Source organism: Sarcophilus harrisii, chromosome 1 (assembly GCF_902635505.1).
Source record: "Sarcophilus harrisii chromosome 1, mSarHar1.11, whole genome shotgun sequence".
Classification (NCBI taxonomy): domain Eukaryota; kingdom Metazoa; phylum Chordata; class Mammalia; order Dasyuromorphia; family Dasyuridae; genus Sarcophilus; species Sarcophilus harrisii.
In genome coordinates this window covers 247,205,485-247,227,541 of record NC_045426.1, presented here as the reverse complement: position 1 = coordinate 247,227,541, position 22,057 = coordinate 247,205,485, and the positions used below count along the sequence as shown (strand labels likewise).

The following is a 22,057-nucleotide window of genomic DNA, read 5'->3' as shown; positions in this document are numbered from 1 at the left end:
ACTAGAAAGAACAACTAATTGCTATGTAATAGAAGCTCCATATCCTAAGGAAAAAATGCTACTGGTAATTGATATTTTTTTAGTATATAGCCCAGAGGCCTAGCCTGCTGTTATTATAATCTGAGTCACATAAAATGAACACTCTCTGATAAAACTTCAAGGCTAAAGTCAGCCTGTAGGACTAGATCCTGCTTTTATAAAGAAGGCACCACTGCTTGGTACTGATATTGTTTGACATTGAAATGCTGAAATATTTTTTAATTGTAAAAACTATACTGGATTATAAAAACTATACTAGAAAGCCAGGAAAGTAGCATGCTTTAGTGAAAAGAATAAAGTTATAATCAAGGTGGGATAAAGATCCAATGACAATACATGTACTTTTTTTTTTTTTTTTTAAAGAAAGAAGATTAGAGCAGAACCTAATGAGATAGGGTTAAGCCCGGTGATGGGGGTAGCCTTATTGGGATAAAGTATTGTAGAGCAAAGCAAGCACTTTCTGCTTCAATACCTTTGTTCAATACCTTTCAGTGTTTCTTAGGAATGGGCAGAGATTATAGCAGATTGAAATTGAGCTAGGGTTAGTATAGAAATGAAGAAGGGGACCAGGTCTTGTCTCTAACCCAGTAAATTTGTCCCTTTCAATATAGATATCGTTGCACATCAGGGGAAAGGATGTCTCATAGTATTACTTACTACATGGATGAGAAGAGGACAGTACTTCTGTCTAGTAGTTTTAGAGCCCATGGATCAATGGTGGGCTAAGAAACAACTTCATCAGTGACCTCTCCCTAAAGAGTGGGGACACTTCAGTCAGCAAAAGCAAACAGAAGTAAGACAATGAGTCCCATTCATGTTAAAGGGTCAGACCTTTTTTTGGTTAACCTTTATCTCTCCAAACCTGGTGACCTTTCCTTTCCTTTAAAGTTTTGCCTTATTTTCTCAAACTTGCTGGTCAAAAGAACTCAGTTGATCTGGGAGGAGTGCATTTCAGAGCCATATGAAATGTGAGGGAAAGAAGACCTGGGTTTAGGAAGGGGCAAATTATTTCCCTATATTTAACTGTAGCTTCCTCTGAATATGAAAAATGGACAATGAGGTAAGAGATGGATTTCCTGTTATCCTAAGCAGGGGAGGTATATAGCCCCTAAGAACTGCTGGAAAGTCATGCTTTTCACAGAGATACCTTTGCTTCCTGATTCCTGGAAAATTATCTTTGTACTCCCAACATATTGAAATTTTTTCATGGAACAGAAGAGAAGGTAGGGAGTAATTTTTTGGCCAAAGTGGACCTAAAAAGTCTTTGGCTTCTTTGCTGCCCAACTGTTTGTCTTTAATCATGAGATTAAAGTTGCTACTCTAGAAAGAAAAATGCTCCTATACCTCTGAGAATGAACAGATATTAACAATGTAGCTAAAAGAGCCCTGAATTCTGGTCCCTATTTAGACTAACTCTAGTTCTCTTTTCTTTCTTACAAAATGAAAGAATTGGATAAAGTAATGTATGAAAATGAACTTCTATTTTTAATTATCAGTGTGTTCATGAAAAGAGAAGAAAAGCTAAGCAGTGTGTTAGGAGTCCTGGGATTTCAGATTAGGTTTGCTTCTCTCTAAAATGAGGATATTAAAAAGCATATTCCTCTACTACAGTCCCATCTATCATTCTCTGTGATCTTAGGTAACTACCCCCCCCCCAAAAAAAAAAAAAAGTTTTCTCTTCTATCATTTAAAGAAGTTGGATAAGTTGATCTCCAAGATCCCTTCCAGCCCTAAGTTGATCATTTAAAAGTTTTCATGGACAGAAAGGCAGAGACTTGTTTAAAGCCCCTGTTCAGCCTCTTCCCCAAAAGTATTTAACTTTTAGCCCTAAGGGTTGCCACTCCACCCTGACCACCACCCCTGTAATCAAGCTTCCTGATTGCAATGGCAAGGAAGCAACTGACATTAGCACCTTGTTATGAAGAACAATTAGTTAAAGTAAGAAGCCACCAAATGGCTTGGTACTTGAGAGAAAGCTTTTACTGAGGGTGGGGGAAGTCTTTACATTTGTGGCTTCTTAGTTTCTTGATGTCTCGGTGTGTCTCTGGTGTCTCTATCTTTTTCTACCAGATAGACTCCACTATGCTTTTACTTGATAGTGACTCTCATGCTGTTTGCTCCCAGCTATAATAAATCCTAGTCATGACCCTAGCATTAAATTTGTAATAATAGACAAAGGTTTTGATTTCTGGATCCATTTTTACTACCTAGGCAGGTAACATCTTCTCCATCTCTTTCAATTTAATCATCTATAACATGAATGGCTTTGAAGAGATGATCATTAAGGTTCTTTTAAGCTCTAAATCCCTAACAGAAAGCAGGAAGTCAAGTAGAATAATAAAAAACCTAGAAAAAATTTGCTAATTATTTATTGCCTTCTAAGTGTGATCTAGGAGGAAAGAATTTCAGAAACAGGACTCTGATTAGGAATTCATCCATGATTACACATAAAGAGAAGTTCAAGAAAGATGGGGACTTGGAATGTAGGCAGAACAGCAACATGAAGGTCAGGGAAGGAGATTATGATGGATTAATTCATTTAGTTTGAACTCTATGTGATTTCTACAGGGATAGGGCCCTAAAGATTACTCTAAGGCAATAGGGATAGAAAAGTTGAATTATAGCAGATTTTTAAATTATATTTTTCTTTTTAAAACATTTAAAGTATTTTTATTTGATACTTATTATAAATAAAATGTTATTGATATAACATTATCTATATTTGCTTTATATCACCCATATTACTCAATAATTCCCCTCTCTCTCCAAGAGAAACATTCCTTCTAATGAAGATTTTTTTTTAAACAAGGGAGAAAACTGTTAGCAAAGCAAACCAAATAAGTCAGACATTATATCCAACACTCCATACACATAGTACACCACTTATATAAAGAAACGGATGACAGTGTCTTCTCATATTTCTTACTCAAAATTTTAAAGCATAATGAAACAGGTTTTGGTCCCTTTAAGAAACTATATTTCCTATTGATCTGTGATTCCTTTCAGATTCTCAGCCCCTCCTAGCTGAGGCATATCCTCTCCAAAAAAAAAAAAAAAAAAAAAAAAGTTGTCTTTTCTGGATGTCAGGGCCTTTGATTAACAAATCCTGGTCAAAAGCATCCCTTTGAATTCCAATAGGAGACCTGGGCTTGTCCCAGCCCCCAGGGGATCTGAAACAACTTGGACTCTCCCAGCTCTCTCTGGTTCTGATGGGCTCAGGTTTCCCAACCCCCACCAAAACAACCAATATAATGAGTTTCCATCAACTAAGGTCTTTGCAGATGGACATTGGCAGCTCCCTTTTCTGCCAGGACCTTCTGTCCACTGAGAACTGCATTCTCAGTGCAAAACTCCATTTTCCAAAGATCTATCCACTGGAATATTCTTTCCAGTGCCATCCACTCTTCCCTCACCTATTTCCCTAACCAAACTTTATGCCTCTCTGTCAGGATTTCGAACCTTACTTCCAATCCCCATAATAAACCTCTTTTTATCAATCTAGGCTTTTGGGTCTGTAAATTCCTTTACAGAGAACCTCTGTGCCGCCAAAAGGGAGTCCCCAAAACTCCCTACCCTTGTGCCAAATCCTAAGGGGTTGCAGGAGAGCCAAACCTCTCCATTTGGTTCCCTGAACCCAAACCTGCCACTAGACCTTATCATTTAACTCCCTGATGACCAGAAATCCTAATTTCACTTTGGTTCCCTAAATGTAAACCTCATCAATATCATTTTGATATTCTATTATTCCCTATACTTGCATTTATATTGGTTTAGTCTTTCTATATTCATTTCCTGTTTGTGCTTACAGTACTTTATATCATATAGGTGATAGGGAGCATGAAGTACATATTATATGCCAAGCATTGTGACGAACACAGAAGCATTTGACGGATACAGCCTTGGAGTCAGAAATAGTTTGGTTCAGACTTGACCTCAGACACTTACTAGCTGGGTGACCTGGGGGAAGACACTAACTCAAAATGCTTAACAGAGAATGGAAGTGGGGGGGAGAAATAGATGGGGGGAAGAACTATTACTTTTGATAGCAAGGGATCATGAACTCTGAGAAATAGTATCACTTCTGGTCCAAAGGCAACAGGAGTTCTGAGGAGTAATATTGATTGTAATCCAAGCAATCAGGGATTCTTCTAGGGTAAGAGCTAGAGTACAAACCAAAAGAGCACTTCACTTTGGTCCAGGTCAAATCTCCTTGCACCAAAAACCTCCAAACCCCAAAAATTAGCTCTGAAAAGAATCATGCAAAAAAAGCTGGAAACTGAAAGTGGTCTTGGGTAATTTGAAGCTAATGACTTTATGAGACATCAGAAAACAATAAAACAAAATAAAAATGATGAAATAATAGAAGAAAATGTGCAATATCTCATCAGAAATACAACTGACTTAGAAAATATATTAAGAAGAGATAATTTAAAAGTTATTAGATTATCTGAAAACCATAATCAAAGAAAGAATCTAGACATCACATTTTAAGAAATTATCAAGAAAAAATTTCAGGGAAGCTAGATGGTACAGTGAATAGAGCACTACCCCTGTAATCAGGAGGACCTGGGTTCATATCAGGTCTCAGACATGTAACACTTCCTAGTTGTATGACCCTGCAGAAATCACTTAACTACAACTGTTTTGCCAAAAAAAAAAAAAAAAAAAAACCAAAGAGATGAGGCAAGGGGACCAAATATCCTATGATCAACAGATAATGAAAATTGAAAGAATCTACTCATCATCTTCTGAAAAAGATCCCAAAAGGAAAACTCTTAAAACATTATAGCCATATTCCAGAGCTTCCATGTCTCTATTAAGCATTTTTAGAAGCATCTGTATTTTAAGCAGCCAGAAATAAACAATTTAAATATTGTAGAATCAGAGTCAGGATGATATAAGATTTAGCAATGCCACATTAAAGAAGTGGAGGGTTTCAATATAATATTCTGAAAGCAAAAGGGCTAGGATAACAATCATCCTTTAAGGAGGAAAATGGATATTTAATGAACAAAAAGGACTTTTCAATCATTGCTGATGAAAAGATGAAAGTTGAATAGAAATTCTGGTTTTCAAGTACATGACTTAAGAAAAGCATAAAACGATAGACATAAAAAAGAAATCATAAATAGACTCTATAAACTGTTTACCTCTCTATATGGGAAGATGATATATATAATCATTATTAGATCAGTTAGAAGAATTCTACATAGAGAATGGGTGTGGGAATGGGTCAATTATATTGGAATGATGCAAAAATAAATGTCTGGGTGAGAAAGAGGATATTTGGAGAGGAAGAAGGGAAAGGAACAATGGGAATATTTCCTCACTTTAAAAAATGTACAAAGAAGAACTTTTATAGCAAAGAGAAAAATGGGGGGGGGGAGAGGGGGAATGACACAGTTCTTGAACCTCACTCAGTTATATTGGCTTAAAAAAAGAAGAATATGTTTGTGTGTGTGTGTTTAAAATTTGTATTAAAACTCTGTATTACCCAAAAGGATAGAGAGGAAAGAGATCAAAGAAAGGTGTTGGTGGAATAGTAAAAGAAAGAACAAATAAAGCAGGCAATAGTCTGAAGCAAGATCAAATTTAGAAATTTAGAAGGACAGAATAAAGAGAGAGAGAATATAGATTGAAAAAATAGGATGAAGGAAAATACCCAATTCACACCCACTGTGAATATGAATGTAATGACCATGTCCATAAAATAGAAGTGGATTATAGAATGGATTAGATACAAGAATCCAACAATATGTAATTTACATAAACACACATGAAACAGAAAAATACACACAGAGTTGAAATAAGAGGCTAGACTTGCTTTAACTAAAATAAAAAGGTAAAAGTAGCAATCATGATCTAAAGCAAAAAATAAGCAAAAATAGACCTAATGAAAAGTGATAAACATGGAAATTATATCTTGTTAAAATACACCATAAACAATGAAGTCATGTCAATACTAAATGCATGTACCAAATGGCATAGTATCCAAATTCTTAAACATTAAATGAAATACAGGAAAAAATAAACAATAAAACAGTACTGGGGGGACCTCAATTTTTCCTCTCAGATATAAATAAATCTAACCATAAAATAAATCAGAAAAAAAGTAGAAGAGAGAATAAAATCCTAGAAAAATTAGATCTGGTAGACCTCTAGGAAAAAACTATATGGGAATAGAAAGGAGTCTATGTCTTTCTCAGCTGTACATGCACCTTGACGCAAAGACCATATGTTAGAACAGAAAAATTTCACAACCAAATGTAGAAAAGCAGAAATATTAAATTCAACTTTTTCAAGCCATAATTCAAAATAAAATATATTCAAGAAAGGGCTGTGAAAGTACAGATTAATAGGTAATTGGAAACTATTTTTTAATGAGTCAGATTAACAGAAAAGGAAATAATTTCCTCAAAGAATCCTATCTTAGAAAAAGAAATTTAACAAGTCATAAACTATTTCCCTTAAAAATATCCTTAGCATGGATTTACAAATGTATTCTACCAAATGTTTAATGATATTATGGTATACTTAGAGAACGTTAGGAAATCAATTTAAAAAAGAAACTAGCTTAAAGAATTAACAACTTCAGCAAAGTGGAAGAATATAAAACAAAAACATATACATCATCAACATTTCTATCAATTACCAAGATATAACAGCAAGAGTTAGAAAGAGAAATTCCATTTAAAATAACTGCAGACAATATAAAATACCTGGAAATCTACCTGCCAAGGGGGTGGGGAGGAGGGGGGAACACAGATTAGATGAATACAATTATAAACTCTTCACACAAATAAGGACAGATCTAAACAACTGAAAAAACATTAATTGTTCATGGGTTTGCCAAGCCAACATCATCATCATGATCATCACAATAATTCTACCTGTTAATTTGTTTGCTTAGCATCACATCAATTAAAAATATCAAAGAACTGTTTTATAGATCTAGGGAGAAAAAAAGCAAAATTCAGCTGAAAGAACAAAAAATCAAGATTATTAAAGGGATCCATGGGGGAGAAAATGTGAAGGAAGGTGGCCCAGAAGTTTCAGACTTCAAACTATATTACAAAGTACTAATCATTAAAACATTTTGGAACTTGACAAGAAATAGAATGGTATATCTGTGGAACAGATTAAGCAAATGACAAACAATAGTAGAGGATCTCAATCTAAAGTTTGATAAATCCACAGATCCAAACTCTGGGAATAAAACTCAACATCTGACCAAAAAAAAATATCCTGGAAAAACTAAAAAACTGGCAGAAACTCAGTATAGATCAGCATCTTGCAATATATACCAAGATCAAGTCTAAATGGATAGATGATTTAGATATAAGGGATGAAAACCTAAGTAAATTAAGGGAGCATAGAAAAAATACACTTTTCAGATCTATGGATAAGGGAAGAATTTATGATCAGACAAAGAAACAAAGAAAATGAAGGGAAGTAAAAGAGATAATTTTGATTACATTAAATTTAAAAGCTTTTATACAAATAAAAGCAATGCAGCCAAAATTATAAGGCAAATGGAAAAAATTTATAGCAAGTACCTCCAATAAAGATTTCATTTCTGAACTGAGGAAGCACAAAAATAAGAACTATTCCCAGTTGGTAAAAGGTCAAAAGATATGAACAAAAAGTTTTCAAAAGAAAAAAAAATAGTAATCACATTTTAAAAAGTTCTTTAACTCACTTTTGATTAGAGAAATGCAAATTGAAACCACTCTGAAATACCATATCAAAAATGATGGAATTTAGAAGGAATATGGAAAAATTAGAATACTGATACATTCTTAATGAAGTTGTGAATGAATCCATTCTAAAATTTGGAACCACACAGAAACAGCAATAAACTGTATATACCATTGAGCCAGGAAAAAAAACAGTACTATGTTTGCAGCTAAAAGAGATAAAAGAAAAGGGGAAAAGACCTATTTGTACCACACACAAAAATTGCAGATTGTGTGTGTGTGTGTGTGTGTGTGTGTGTGCAGGCAAAGAATTGGAAATCAAAGGAATGTTCATCAATTTCAAAATAGCTGACTAAGTTGTGATATATGATTGTGATGGAATACTATAAGAAATGACAAACAGAATAGTTTTTTAAAAACCTGAGAAAAATTATTTTAACTCATATAAAGTAGAGTAAGCAGAACCAGAACATTGTACACAGTAAAAACAACATTATAGGGATGATCAACTGTGGAAGACAGCTGCTCTGATCAAGAACAATGATCCAAGCCAACTTCAAAAAACCCATGATGAAAAAATACTATCCACCTTCCAAGAAAAAAAACTATTGAACTGTGAATACAGATTGAAGTATACCTTTTTTAGCTTTCTTTATTTTTCTGTTTTATTTTTTGCCTGTGTTTTCTTTAGCAACATGGGAAATAGAAAGCAGAACAATTTGTGTATGTAAAAGTAAATGAAGACAAGTAATATGTAATTAACCATGGAAAGAATTGGTTGGAATCAGTCTGTAAAGGGTTTTAAATGCCAAACGGAAGTTTACTTTATCTTAGAGGAAACTGGAAGCAGCTGAAACTTGTTGAGAAGAGGATTTACTTGGTAAGATTTACATGTTTTGAATATCAGTATGATAACTGCATGTAAGATGAACTAGAGAAGAGAGACTGGAAATTATAGTAGGAGGTTATTGTAATAAATCGATAATTAAGCCTAAATTAGAGTAGATGTGGAATAAGTAAGAGAAGAAATGGATGTAAGAGATATTGTAGATGTAGAATTAATATGACGACCATTAATTGTGTGAGTATATGTGGTTCCCACAAGCAATCATCATATTGAATAATCTTAGGGTACTCTTAAGTTGAGATATGTATCTGTGGTATCCAAAACTTAACAAGTTACAATATAATAATAATAATAATTAGTGGTGTTAAAATACTATTAACATATAGACTGATTTTTCCTAATTCCATTTTTAATATTTAAAAGTAGTCATATTGAATATTAGTAAGACTGTATTAGATTTTTGCTTTCATATTATACTTTTAACTAATATGGAACTTCCAGTCAATTAAAAGATGCAGATTTGTTTTTTTTTTTTTTTAAATGAACTGCTGTCTAGTCACATCTTTTCCATCTTGTATTTATAAAACTGATTTACTTATCTATATGTAGGTTTTGATCGCTGGTAAATTTCATCTCATTTGATTTTTCCCAACATTCTATTAACCTGTCAAGACTGTTTTGGATCCTGTTATTTGACATGTTAACTATGTCATACTATATTTGTGTCATCTGGAAATTTGACAAGAATAAAAATCTGTGCTTTCATCCAAATCAGTGATAACACTGTTAAATTGAAAATGACTAGGAAGCAATCCCTAGGGCACTCCACTAGAGATCTCTTTCTGACTTGATATTGACCCATTAAAAATGCTCTTAAAGTATGGGCATTCAACCTGCTCTAAAAATACCTAGCAGTAGTACCACCTATCCCACATCTTTCCATCTTATCCACAAAAATAACATGAGATATTAAAATATTTCATTAAAATCTAGGCAAAGTATATTTACATTCTCTTGCTCTAACAGTCTTATAACCCAGTCAAAAAGAACTTGAAATCAATATAGCATAATCCATTCTTGTTGGAGTCATGCCTTCTCAATGGTCATTACTTCCTTTTCTACATTTTCAAAACCATTTCTTCAATTTAACATTCTATTGTTTTGCCAAGAATTGAAAACAAGCTCAGGTGATTCCAGGATAAGAACAGCAGTAAGAGTGAGATCATTCAGGAAGCAAAGAAAGAACCAAAAAATAAAAGAAAAGATAACAAAACAAAACAAAACAAAAACAAACCTGTTTGTTTTTTTTAATAGCTTTTTATTTACAAGTTATATGCATGGGTAATTTTACAGCATTGACAAATGCCAAACCTTTTGTTCCAATTTTTCCCCTCCTTCCCCCCACCCCCTCCCCTAGATGGCAGGATGACCAGTAGATGTTAAATATATTAAAGTATAAATTAAATACACAATAAGTATACATGACCAAACCGTTATTTTACTGTACAAAAAGAATCGGACTCTGAAATATTGTAAAATTGGCCTGTGAAGGAAATCCAAAATGCAGGCAGGCAAAAATATAGGGATTGGGAATTCAATGTAATGATTCTTAGTCATCTCCCAGAGTTCTTTCACTGGATATAGCTGGTTCAGTTCATTACTGCTCCATTAGAACTGATTTGGTTCATCTTATTGCTGAAGATGGCCAGGTCCATCAGAATTGATCATCATATAATATTGTTGTTGAAGTATATAATGATCTCCTGGCCCTGCTCAAACAAACCTGTTTGTTGTATATGCATATTTCTAAATTAAGAGATAGGGATTAGACCTGTGATTTCATCAGTATTAAAACATCAGTATTAATGAACTCCCTCTACTAATAAAGGTCAGCACCTTTGCTGAAACTTAATAGCCTAGTAGACTAAAAAACTGAGTTAAGTTACTTGTTCAGAACCATTAAGCTGGTATGTATCAGAGATGATTTGCAAAATGCTTTATGAATTCTTTTCTCATTTTATCCTCATGAACAATCTGGGATGTAGGTTAGTAAACCAATAAGCATGTATCAAGCACCTACAGTGTTCCAGGCACTTTGTAAAGTACAGGTTCATTTTACAAATGAAGAAATTGTGGTAGACAGAGGATAAATGACTTGCCTAAGATCATAGAGCTAATGTTTCCGAAGCTGGATTTGAATTCAGGTCTTCATTACTTGTAGTACAGATCTCTATTTGCTGTATTTACATTTATCCTATATTTATAGCTATATTTATCCTCTCATATAAACTAAGTAGATAAAAAGAGAAACTAAGTACAGAATAGGAACTGAGTATAGTGACAAAAAATTTAAAGAGTTCCAGGGAGTCTGTGTTGTAGTGCTAGTTGATATTTGGGGGAAAGGGGGAAATGGGCCCAATCAAAGAAGAATAGATTGGGGCATTACAATGGTTGACATCACATAATCTCATTAGTCTATCATAAGCACTAATAAGTTGTATAAGTTGTGTATTATTGGTTATGTACCTAGTGAGGGGATTGTTTACCAGGAAAAGAAATATCAAACAGATAGTCTTAGATGAAAACTCAAGTTCCTAGAACCAAATCAAATCAGTAGTAACTAAATCCTGGACCAAAAAATAATACCCTTAACCTCTAGGAAAGGAACCCATTCAAACTTTTCTCTGGATATCCCTCTAAGTAGTTGTCATATATTGATGGCTCCAGAAGCATGCTGGATCCAGGTCCTAAAGGTAAGAAAGTAATTACAAAACATAGGTTTTGATTCTGAGAAGGTAATTCTGGTTTTAGATTTTCTTCTAAAGAGTACATTTGTTCCCTTTATTTCCTGAGAAATAGACCTCATTCTAGTGATAGATACAGTCACCTTCTGTGACTTTCTTCTGGTTTATCATAAGGATATTTACCCCCCAAAGATTTTATATTCCTATTAATAATCTGTTCTTGATGCCTTTTTCCTGCCTGCAGTCATTATCCTCCATGACATAAAATTACCTTCAAAGTTAGCTAGTAATTGGCCCTGTCATGAAGAAAAGATTATGACTTCAGGGAGTGTCTCTGGTAGGAAACAGACATGGTTGTCTGGCTATTGGTTTGTTTAATTTTATTTTTTTCAGGACTTTTATGGTATACATAATACCATCTGTAGATGATGTTGAGGGCAGAGATAAAGAATGTGTATTATTAGTACACAACAAAAATGATCACACTTCTGTGTTGTTGCCTAAAGGACACTCATCTTGATTTACTGAAATGAAATCTCCAAAATGACCTAACTTTCTTCAACCCTGTGGGTAATCTTTCCTTTTGGACCACACTTTTTATAACCTGGGTAAATTTTTCACATATTGCAATAATTAAGAGCTGATATTTAAATAGCATTTTGAGGTTTACAGAGTAATTTTTCAATAGCAACTCTATGAGACTGATGGAACAATCATTATCATAGTTATTTTGCTGTTGAGGAAGCAAAGACTGAGAAACTAAGTGGCCCTGGGATTTAAATCTGGTTCTCTAGACTCCAGATTCAGTTTTGTGTTTTTTTTTTAACTTCAATAAACTGCCTTTCTAATGAAAGTTGTCTCTGAATATTTCTGAATCTTCTGCTAAAAAGCAAACTATAAAGACAGGGTCTTTATATTATCCGACCTTTTCATTTTCTCCAATGACTAATTCAAGGCTCTGCACTCAACAAGTATTCAAGAAATTGAATTACTAATTCATATCAATACAAGAACACAAAAAAGTGTTGCATTTCCTCAAAGGGAATTTAGTTGTTCTACCAATATAGAAACAGAAAGCCTACATGTGATTTGCCTGGTCAGATAACTAGGAAAGGCAGAGGAAAGATTTGAAACAACTCTCCCTATTTTATTCATATCCTCCATATTATATTTACATCAAATAGTTAATTAGGAAGCTTATATTTTCTATGAAATATTATCATGGAAGATGTACTATATGAAGTCAAAACCAAAGAAAGAATCCTCTCCAAATATTTCTTCAAATACTCCTGGATGCAGATGATGACTTACTAATTACATGAATCAGTTTTCTCACTAGAATATATACAAGTCTTTTCAGGTTTTTCTGAAATCTGACCATTCATCATTTCTTATTGCATAATAGTATTCCATTACATTCACATAGCACAGCATGTTTAGCCATTCCACAATTGATGGATGTCCCTTCAATTTCCAATATTTTGCCATCATGAAAAGGACTGCTATGAATACTTTTTCATGTGTAGTTTTTATTTCCCAGTTTTTATGATCTCTTTAGGAATGGTATTTCTAGGTCAAAGGGTATGCATAGTTTATGTCCTTTGAGCATATTTCCAAATTGCTCTTCACAATGATTGGATCAGTTCACAACTCTACCAATAGTGCATTAGTGTCCCAATTTCCTCACATCTTCGCCAACATTTATCACTTTCCCTTTTAGTCACAGTGGTCACTCTGATAGAGGTGAGATAGTATCTCAGAGGTGTTTAATTTGCATTTCTCTAATAAAAATTTATTTGAAACACTTCTTCAAATGTCTACAAATAGCTTTAGTTTCTTCCTCTGAAAACTGTTTATTTATATCCTTTGACCATTTATCAATTGAAAAATGGATTGTATTCTTATAAATTTTACTCAGTTCACTATATATTTGAGAAATAAGACCTTATCAGAGACACTTGCTATAAAGATTGTTTGAGATCTTTCTGCTTTCCTTCTAATCTTGGCTCATTGGTTTTATTTATACAAAAACTTTTTTAGTTTAATATAATCAAAATTATGTTTTGAATTTTGTAATGCTCTCTATTATCTCTTGTGTGATCATGAATTTTTCACTTTCCCATAGGTCTGATAGGTAGACTATTCCTTCTAATTTACTTATAGTGTCATCTTTTATATCTAAATTATATATCCATTTTGATTTTATTGTAGTATAAGGTATGAGCTATTGATCTATAACTAGTTTACATACTACTCTCTCCCAATCTTTCCAACAATTTTTGTCAAATAATGAATTCTTATTCCAAAAGATTGGGTCTTTGGATTTATCAAACACTAGGTTACCTTTTGTAATTGATGACTGTGTTTATGTACCAAACTGATTCACCAGTCTATTTCTTAGCCAGTATGATAGTTTGTTTTTTTATGATTAGTTTTATAACATAGTTTGAACTGTGATATCATTAGCCTGCCTTTCTTTGTATTTTTTTAAATCCCTTGATATTTTTTATCTTTTGTTTTAGATGAATTTTGTCATTATTCTTTCTTCTACCAGATTTTTTTTTGATAGCTTAATTGATATGATAATGAATAAGTAAATTAGTTTTGGGAACTGTCATTTTTATCATATTGGCTCAGCCTATCCATGAGCAATTGATATTTTTTCCAATTCTTTAGACTTTCTGTGAAAAGTGTTTTGTAATAGTGTTCATAGAGTTTCTGAATTTGTCTTGGAAGGTAGACTCCTAACTATTTTATATTGTTTTCGGTTACTTTAAATGGAATTTCTCTTTCTATCTCTCACTGCTGGGTTTTTTGACATATAAAGAAATGCTAATGACTTATGTGAGTTTATCTTTATACTTCAAGTCTCCTAAAATTGTTAATTATTTTAAGTAAATTTTAGTTGATGCTCTAGTGTTCTCTAAATATACCATCATATCATCTTCAAATAGTGGATAGTTTTGTTTTATCAATTTCTTCTATTTTTTTCTTTTCTTATTGCTAACACTAACATTTCTAATATTATAGTTAATAATAGTAATTGTAGTGCATAATTGTGATAATGGCATCCTTGCTTCACTCCTGATCATATTGGGAAGAATTCTAGCTTAAACCCCTTATAGATAATGTCTACTGGTGGTTTTAGAAAGATACTATTTATTATTTTAAGAAATGTTCCATTTATTCCTAAGTTTTCTGTTCTTTCTAATGGGAATAGGTACTATATTTTGTTAAAAGCTTTATCTGCATCTATTGATTTAATCATATGATTTCTATTGGTTTTCTTATTAATATAGTCAATTATGTTGAGGTTTTTCTAATATTGAACCAATCCTGCATTCCTGGTATAAATTCCACCTAGTCATAATGTATAAATTTTGTATTATATTGCTGTAATCTCCTTGTTACTATTTTGTTAAAAATTTACTCATAATATTTATTAGGGAAATTGACCTATAATTTTCTTTCTCTATTTTAGATCTTCCTGATTTAGGTATTAGCCCATATTTGTGTCATAAAAGGAGTTTGGTAGGACTCCTTCTTTGTCTATTTTTCCAAATAGTTTATATAATATTGAAATTGATTATTCTTTAAAATTTTGATAGAATTCACTCATGAACCCCTCTCAACCTTGGGGGTTTTCCCTAGGAAATTTATTAATGGCTTATTCAATTTCTTTTCCTAAAATGGGGTACTTTAGAGTTGCTATTTCATAATCTTTTAATTTAGGTAATTTATATTTTTTATAAATACTTATCAATTTTGCTTAGATTGTCAGATTTATTGGCATACAATTGAGCCAAAATATTTCCTAATGATTGCTTTAATTTCTTCTTCATTGGTAATGATTTCACCCTTTTAATTTTTGATACTGGATATTTGGTTTTCTATATATTTCATTAAATGACTTTTTTCCCTTGAAGTATTATGCTTAATTTTGCTGGGTAGATGATCCTTGATGTTAGTCCTACCTCCTTTGCCTTCCAGAATATCATGTTTCCTGATCTCTGATCCTTTATTGATGCAATTGCCAATTCCTGTGTGATTCTGATTCTGATTATCTGATGTTTGAATTGTTTGTGGCCACTTGTAGTATCTTTTTCCCTTGACCTGAAAGTTTTGAAATTTGGCTAGAATGTTCCTTGGAATTCTTATTTGGGGATCTCTTTTCTGAAGTGATAAATGGATTTTTTCCATCCCTATTTTTCACTCTGATTTCAGGATATCAGAGAAGTATTCCTTGATAATTTCTTGGAAGATGCTATCCAGATCTTCCTTTTGATTACTGCTTGCAGGTAGTACAATGATACTGATGTTGACTCTCCTGAATCTATTTTCCAGGTAAGTTGTTTTTCTCATGAGGAATTTTACATTTCTTCAATTTTTTTCATTCTTTTTAATTTATTGGTTGATTCTTGCTGTCTCATAGAGTCATCAGCTTCCACTTGTCCAATTTTAACTTTAAAAGTTTTATTTTTCTCACTTAGCTTTTGTATTTTCTTTTCAATTTGACTAATTGATTCTTTAAAGATTTGTTTACTGCAGTGGATTTTTGTATCTCCTCTTCCATTTGACTAATTCTACTTTTTAAGCAGTTTTACCAGCTGTTGACTCTTTTTTTCAGAATTTTTACATTGTTCTCATTTCTTTTCTCCATCTTTCTTATACCGTTTAAGCTCCTTTTTGAGTGCTTCTATGGGTTCTTTCTAGACTTGAGACAACTTTCCATTTATTTGGGTGGGAGAGAGGGAGAGGGGGTTGTTCAAAGAAATTTTGACATTGTTGTCTTTTTCTGAGTTTGTGTCTTGTCCTTTCCTGTCACCATAATAGCTTTCTCTGGTCAGATTCTTTTCTGTTGTTATTGTTTCTCTGTGTGTTGTGTGTATGTCTCTCTGTCTCTCTGTCTATGTCTCTGTGTCTATGTTTATGTCTGTGTCTCTGCCTCTGTCTCTCTGTCTCTCTCTCTATGTCTCTGTCTCTGTCTGTCTATTTGTCTCTGTCTCTCTTTCTCTCCCTTTTCTTTTTCCTTCCTCTTAAATTTGAGCTTGTTCCCCAGATGGAAGTAGTACTCTCTCAAGCTTCTTGTGCCAGTGACTACAAGATCTTCCTGTTTACCTGATGCTTCATTGATGTTGCCCTGAGGATCATGATGGATCCTTTTGTCTGCTGCTGGCTGAAGGGTTTAGGTGAGTGGTAGCTGGCACTGCTGGAAACTATAGGGGTCTGGCAGTTTATCTGGTGCTGAGCCTGGGTCCTAATGCTGGGGTCTGATGTATGATAAACATCCAAGTGGGATGTTTCTGTATTTCCCAGGGCTACACTTAAGTACATGGTAATTTGGTATCCTGAGGAAGACTAATTGCCCTGGGTTGTGCTGAGGCTTGTGAAGTCTGGTTGATAAAAAATGCCTGATTGCATTTAGTGATTTCCAGATCACTTATCCAAGTAAAAGGAACTCCTCCAGCCTATCCTCCAAGTTTCCTAGACTAAAAGATTGTTTCATCCTGTCTTATTGATGGTTCTATCAATCCAGGACCTGTCTTGGGGTACTATTTTATGCTTTCACTGAGGTGAACATAGGAGGGGACAATGATTCACTGCTTACTCTGTCATTTTGGTTTCCAGAAGTGAATACTCCAACATCATTCTTTAACTTTTTCCAATGTGACTTCCTAACTCAAGCACTACAAAGAAGCTATTTTTTTTCAATATTGCCAATGATATGACTTCTAATCTTGGGTTATTTTCTGAGTCCTTGAACTCTTGGATCTAACCATTTTTGACATTGTTGGCTACAACTCCTAATTACTGTCACCTATATTAACTTCCATATTGGAGTTCTCTTCTGCCAGTCTGATCTTTGTTTCCACCATTTTGGGAGAATTATCTTTCATTTTCTACTTATTCAACATGGATGTCTCTCACGATTCTATTTTAGCCTTCTTCTCTTTTTTGATACTTTCTTTTTTGGTAATCTTATTTGTTCTCACTGATTCAACAATCATTTCTACACAGATGTCTTCAAAATCTAAATATCTGACCCTAATATTTCTCTTAAACTGTAGTCTGCAATAAATCTTAAACTGCAATATAATTTGTCTTCTGGACATCTACATTTCTTGAATCATTGGCATTACAAAATCAATATATCCAAAATAGGATTCATTTTATTCCCTAAATTTACCCCACTTCCTAACTATCCTGTTTCTGTTCAAGTTATTATTATCCTCCCCAGTCAAAAGGGTCTGGAATGTTTAAGTATTCTTTGACATTTCTCCCCAGTCATCCACCACATCCAATCAGTTGCCAAGTTCCATTGAGTTTTACACAATCCCAACATCTCAACTTTTATCTCCATTTAAATGACCATTACTACAATTCTTGCTCTCATTATCTCTTGTATAGACTGCTATAATCATCCCCTAATGATCTTAATTCCTGCTTTTTCCTGCTCTAGACCATGCTCTACAGAGTTGCCAAAATAATCTCCAAAGGCTGAAGTGAGATATATTATTCTCTTTTCAAAAATATTTAGCATTAGTGCAAATTACAAACTACTTAGATTGGCATTTAAGGTTCTCCAAAATCTGGTGTCAATATACTTATTAAGCCTTTTTTTATGTTATTCTCCTTTATAATCTTCAAGATCATCATTGATTTACAAAGTTTTTCCCATGCCTGACTTGCATTACTTCCTCATCTCAGCTCCTGAAAATTCTAATATTTCTTCAAGATTCAGATCAGCTGCCACCTTCATCATGAGTCTTTCCTCATTCCTTAATGGATCATGCTCTCTTACTTCTCAAATTACAAATTCTCAAATTATATTTACCTTATGATGCACATTAGATCCCCTAGCAGAATATAGGTACCTCAAGGGAAGGGATTATTTCATTACTGTTTTTCTATATTTCCAAAACTAGCATATTGTTTTGTACAAGATAGGTATTTAAGAAATATTTGTTAAGTCGAATTCACATAACTATCCAAAGTGGGGGGAGGATGATTTCATGGAAACACTTTAAAAAAAAAATACTGTTTTTCTGATGATGTTAAATGATTGTTAGTAATGAGTCACCTCTATATACCTTAGCTTCCTCATCCAAAAAAGTAGAGATAATAATAGCACGCATCTCTGTGTTGTGAAGTTAAATGAGATAATGTATCTTGAGTTTTTTTGCAAGCCTTAAAACAACATATAAATATTTAACATTATTATACCTGCTCTAATTATCCATTCTTTGAGGTTTACAGACACAAAATGCTCTGTAAAATACTATAGAATTATACAAGTTTAAATCTGGAAGGAAATTTAGAGATCATCTTCAACAACATACTCATTTACAAACTGACACCTGGAAGAATGATATGACTTGACTAAGATTAATAGTTAGCTAGTAGCAATAGCAGGATTGGAATTCCCAAATCTATCTGGTCTAATGCTTTCTCCACAGGACTCTACCTTGTTTTTAAAGTCCTTTACTCTGTATCCTGAACTAATTCTTTTTTCCTTCCTAACATCAGTTTCACACACAGACACACACTCACTCACACACACACACACACACACACACACACACACACATATACACAGGCCAGTTTACTCATTGTCTCTGAAATACAATACCTCTGAACCTTTGTCAATGCAGCCCCATCCATGAAATGTACTTATCCAAAAACTAAATACTCTTAAGCTTCCAGCTATACTTCAACCACAGCTCAAAGAGATCAAACATTGTTTTAGTAGATTAGTAGAGAGGACACAATAATCAAAACCTGTAGTTATCTAGTATTTGACAACCCCCCAAACTTCAGCTTCTGCATTAAGATCTCACTCAAAAACTGCTGGGGAAAACTGAAAAATGATGTCAGAAACTCAGCATAGATTTACATCTCACACTCCATACCAAAATAAGGTCAAAAATGGATACATGATTTAGGCATAAAGCGTGATATTATAAACAAACTAGGAGAGCAAGGGGTAATTTACCAGATCTCTGGAGAAGGTAGAAATTTATGATTAAAGAAGAACTAGAAAACATGAAAGATCAAATGGACAACTATGATCACATTAAAGTTTTTGCACAAACAAAACCAACAGAAACAAGATTAAAATGGAAGTACAAAGCTGGGAAAAAATTTTATGGCCAGTATCTGATAAAGGTCTCATTTCTAAAATATATAAAAAACTGTGTCAAATTTATAAGAATACAAGTCATTGTCCAATTGATAAATGGTCAAATGATATGAATAGACAATTTTCAGATGATGAAATTAAAGCCATCTATATTTATATGAAAAGATGTTCCAAGTCACTATTGATTAGAGAATTGCAAATTAAAATAACTCTGAGGTATCACCCCACACCTCTCATATTGTCTAAAATAACAAGAAAAGATAATGATAAATGTTGGAGAGGATGTGAGAAAACTAGGACACTGATGCACTGTTAGTAGAATTGTGAAATAATCCAATCATTCTGGAGAGCAATTTGGAACTATGCCCAAAGGGCTATAAAACTGTACATACTCTTTGACTCCTCAGTATCACTTCTAAGGAGGGAAAAGGACCCACATTTGCAAAAATGTTTGTAGCAGCTCTTTTTGTGGTAGCAAAGAACTGGAAAATGAGTAGATGCCCATCAATTGAGGAATGGCTGAATAAATTGTGGTATATGAAGCTAATGAAATGTTATTATTCTATAAAAAATGATGGACAAGCTTATTTTAGAAAAGCCTGGAAAGATTTACACGAACTGATGCTAAGCTAAACAAGCAGAATCAGAAATAAAAAGTACCCAATAACAGCAAGAATGTGCTACTGATGAGGTTCAGCACAAGGCAGAGAGTTGTGGTAATCCCTTCTGGTCAGCGCAGGTCCTTCATAAAAGAATTTACAAACCCGAAAAGTTAGACTGGCAAAAAGAAGTTTATTGGCACTGAGAAGTTGGGCTTGTGCTAGGAAAAATGACTTCCTTCATGACAAGGTCCCGACAGAAAAGTAATAGTCTAGCAGAGGAGTCCTGGCGGAGAGAGAGAGATAAAGTTCCCAGCAGAGAAATCCCCCGACAGAGAGGTAAGGAGTGCTGTGGTCCTGTTAGGGAAATAGGTGAAAGAGATAAAAAGGGATTAACACTGAAAAGAGAATGTCTTCTCAGCAGGCAGAGGATCCTTGAAGGCAACTATGCCAAGGAGAGAGATAGAGAGAGAGAGAGAGAGGTTCCTTGGCATGGCATGTCCTGCTTTTGGCCCCTGCAAAGAAGTGTGCCAAGTTTCCCCTTTTTTATAAGGAATTTGAAATTTGGCTAGGTGCTGAGTACAGTTTGAGTTAAAATCAGACCAAAATCTTCAAATTGAATATAAATTCAATTAAATGAGATTACGGCCCCCAGGCCTAGATTTCCAGTAGAATGGGACAGCTTACTGGGAGTGATCTAGAAATCTAGATCTCCAGCTTGGGCTAAGTAGTAGTGATCCTGGACTCAACTAGTCCCACCAAGATAACAGGATGAAACCACTTTATCTTGATTCCCTGGCATGGGTCTTTCTCATGGGAGTTCAAGGAGTTTCTCAAGCATTTCCCCCCAAAGTGAGAGAGAGAGAGAGAGAGAGAGACAGAGAGAGAGAGAGAGAGAGAGAGAGAGAGAGAGAGAGAGAGACTCCCCACATCATTATGATCAACTGTGAAAGATTTGGTTCTTCTCAGCAATTCAGTGATCCAAGACACTCCCAATAGACTGGATAGAAAATGCCATCTGCATCCAAAAAAAGAATTATGGAGATTGAAGGCAAATCAACAAATGTTATGTTCACTTCTTTATTCTTTTTTTTCTCTCCCATTGTTTTTCACTTTTGTTTTGGTTTTTCTCTCCCAACATAATTCATAAAGCAATGTGCATTAAAAATAAATAAATTTTATAAATTGTCTTAGTTTTTCATGATAGTCTCCTTTCTTTGAACTCATTGATTTTAATTATCATTTTTTCATTTAGTAATATAGTATTTTACATTTTTACACTGTGGCAAAAATGGATAGAGAGGTAGTTAAACTGGTCATGAAACTAGAAAGCATGAGTTCAACTCCTGAACCTAACATCTACTAGCTATATTACTATAGGCAAGACATGTAATTGCTCAGTATTGTAGATAGTACTTCAAAAGCATGAGTTTCAGAGAAGGTGGTAACCTGAATTTATGGAGAGAATTTCCTTATGTGAGTGTTTCCTGCATGAAATCTCAGGTCCAGTGCTTATTGCTTTTGCTTTTGCTTTTTCTTACTTAACTGTTTTATATGGTTATGTCTTATCTAACCAATAAAAATACAAAGTTTTTGAGAAGAAGAACCATGTCTTGTACTTTTTTAATTTTAATTTTTGAAGAGATCAATGAATTTGTCAGTATAAGGAGTTTCCAGTGAGGAAACACTCTTCAAACTTTCTCTTTTCATACAGATTAATCAATAGACATTTAAGTGCCTACTCTGTGCCAGGCATTGATGGATAGTATTCTTTCCACAATTTATAGTATTCAAACATTGTATGAAGCTCTGAGAGCCCAGTTTCATGTGCCCAGTAGATCTATGTATGTGACAAGGCTTAGAAATGGCCTTAGATCTTCTCACCCTAAGACTAACTGCCCCTCTATATTTTATATCTCTCTCAATAGCAATAATGCCAAAGAAATAGAAGGCATTTAATAAAAATATTTTGTTGAAATTAGATTATTTCT

General features: G+C 33.7%; 1 protein-coding gene across 1 annotated transcript in view; it reads left to right on the top strand.

The window, feature by feature from the left end:
- Window positions 1–20,296: 20,296 nt before the first annotated feature.
- Window positions 20,297–22,057, top strand: part of LOC111719342 — an 81,709-nt gene continuing 79,948 nt past the window's right edge. The window contains 1 exon segment of the mRNA XM_031942126.1: window positions 20,297–20,405. Coding sequence (XP_031797986.1) covers window positions 20,297–20,405 — 109 coding nt within the window.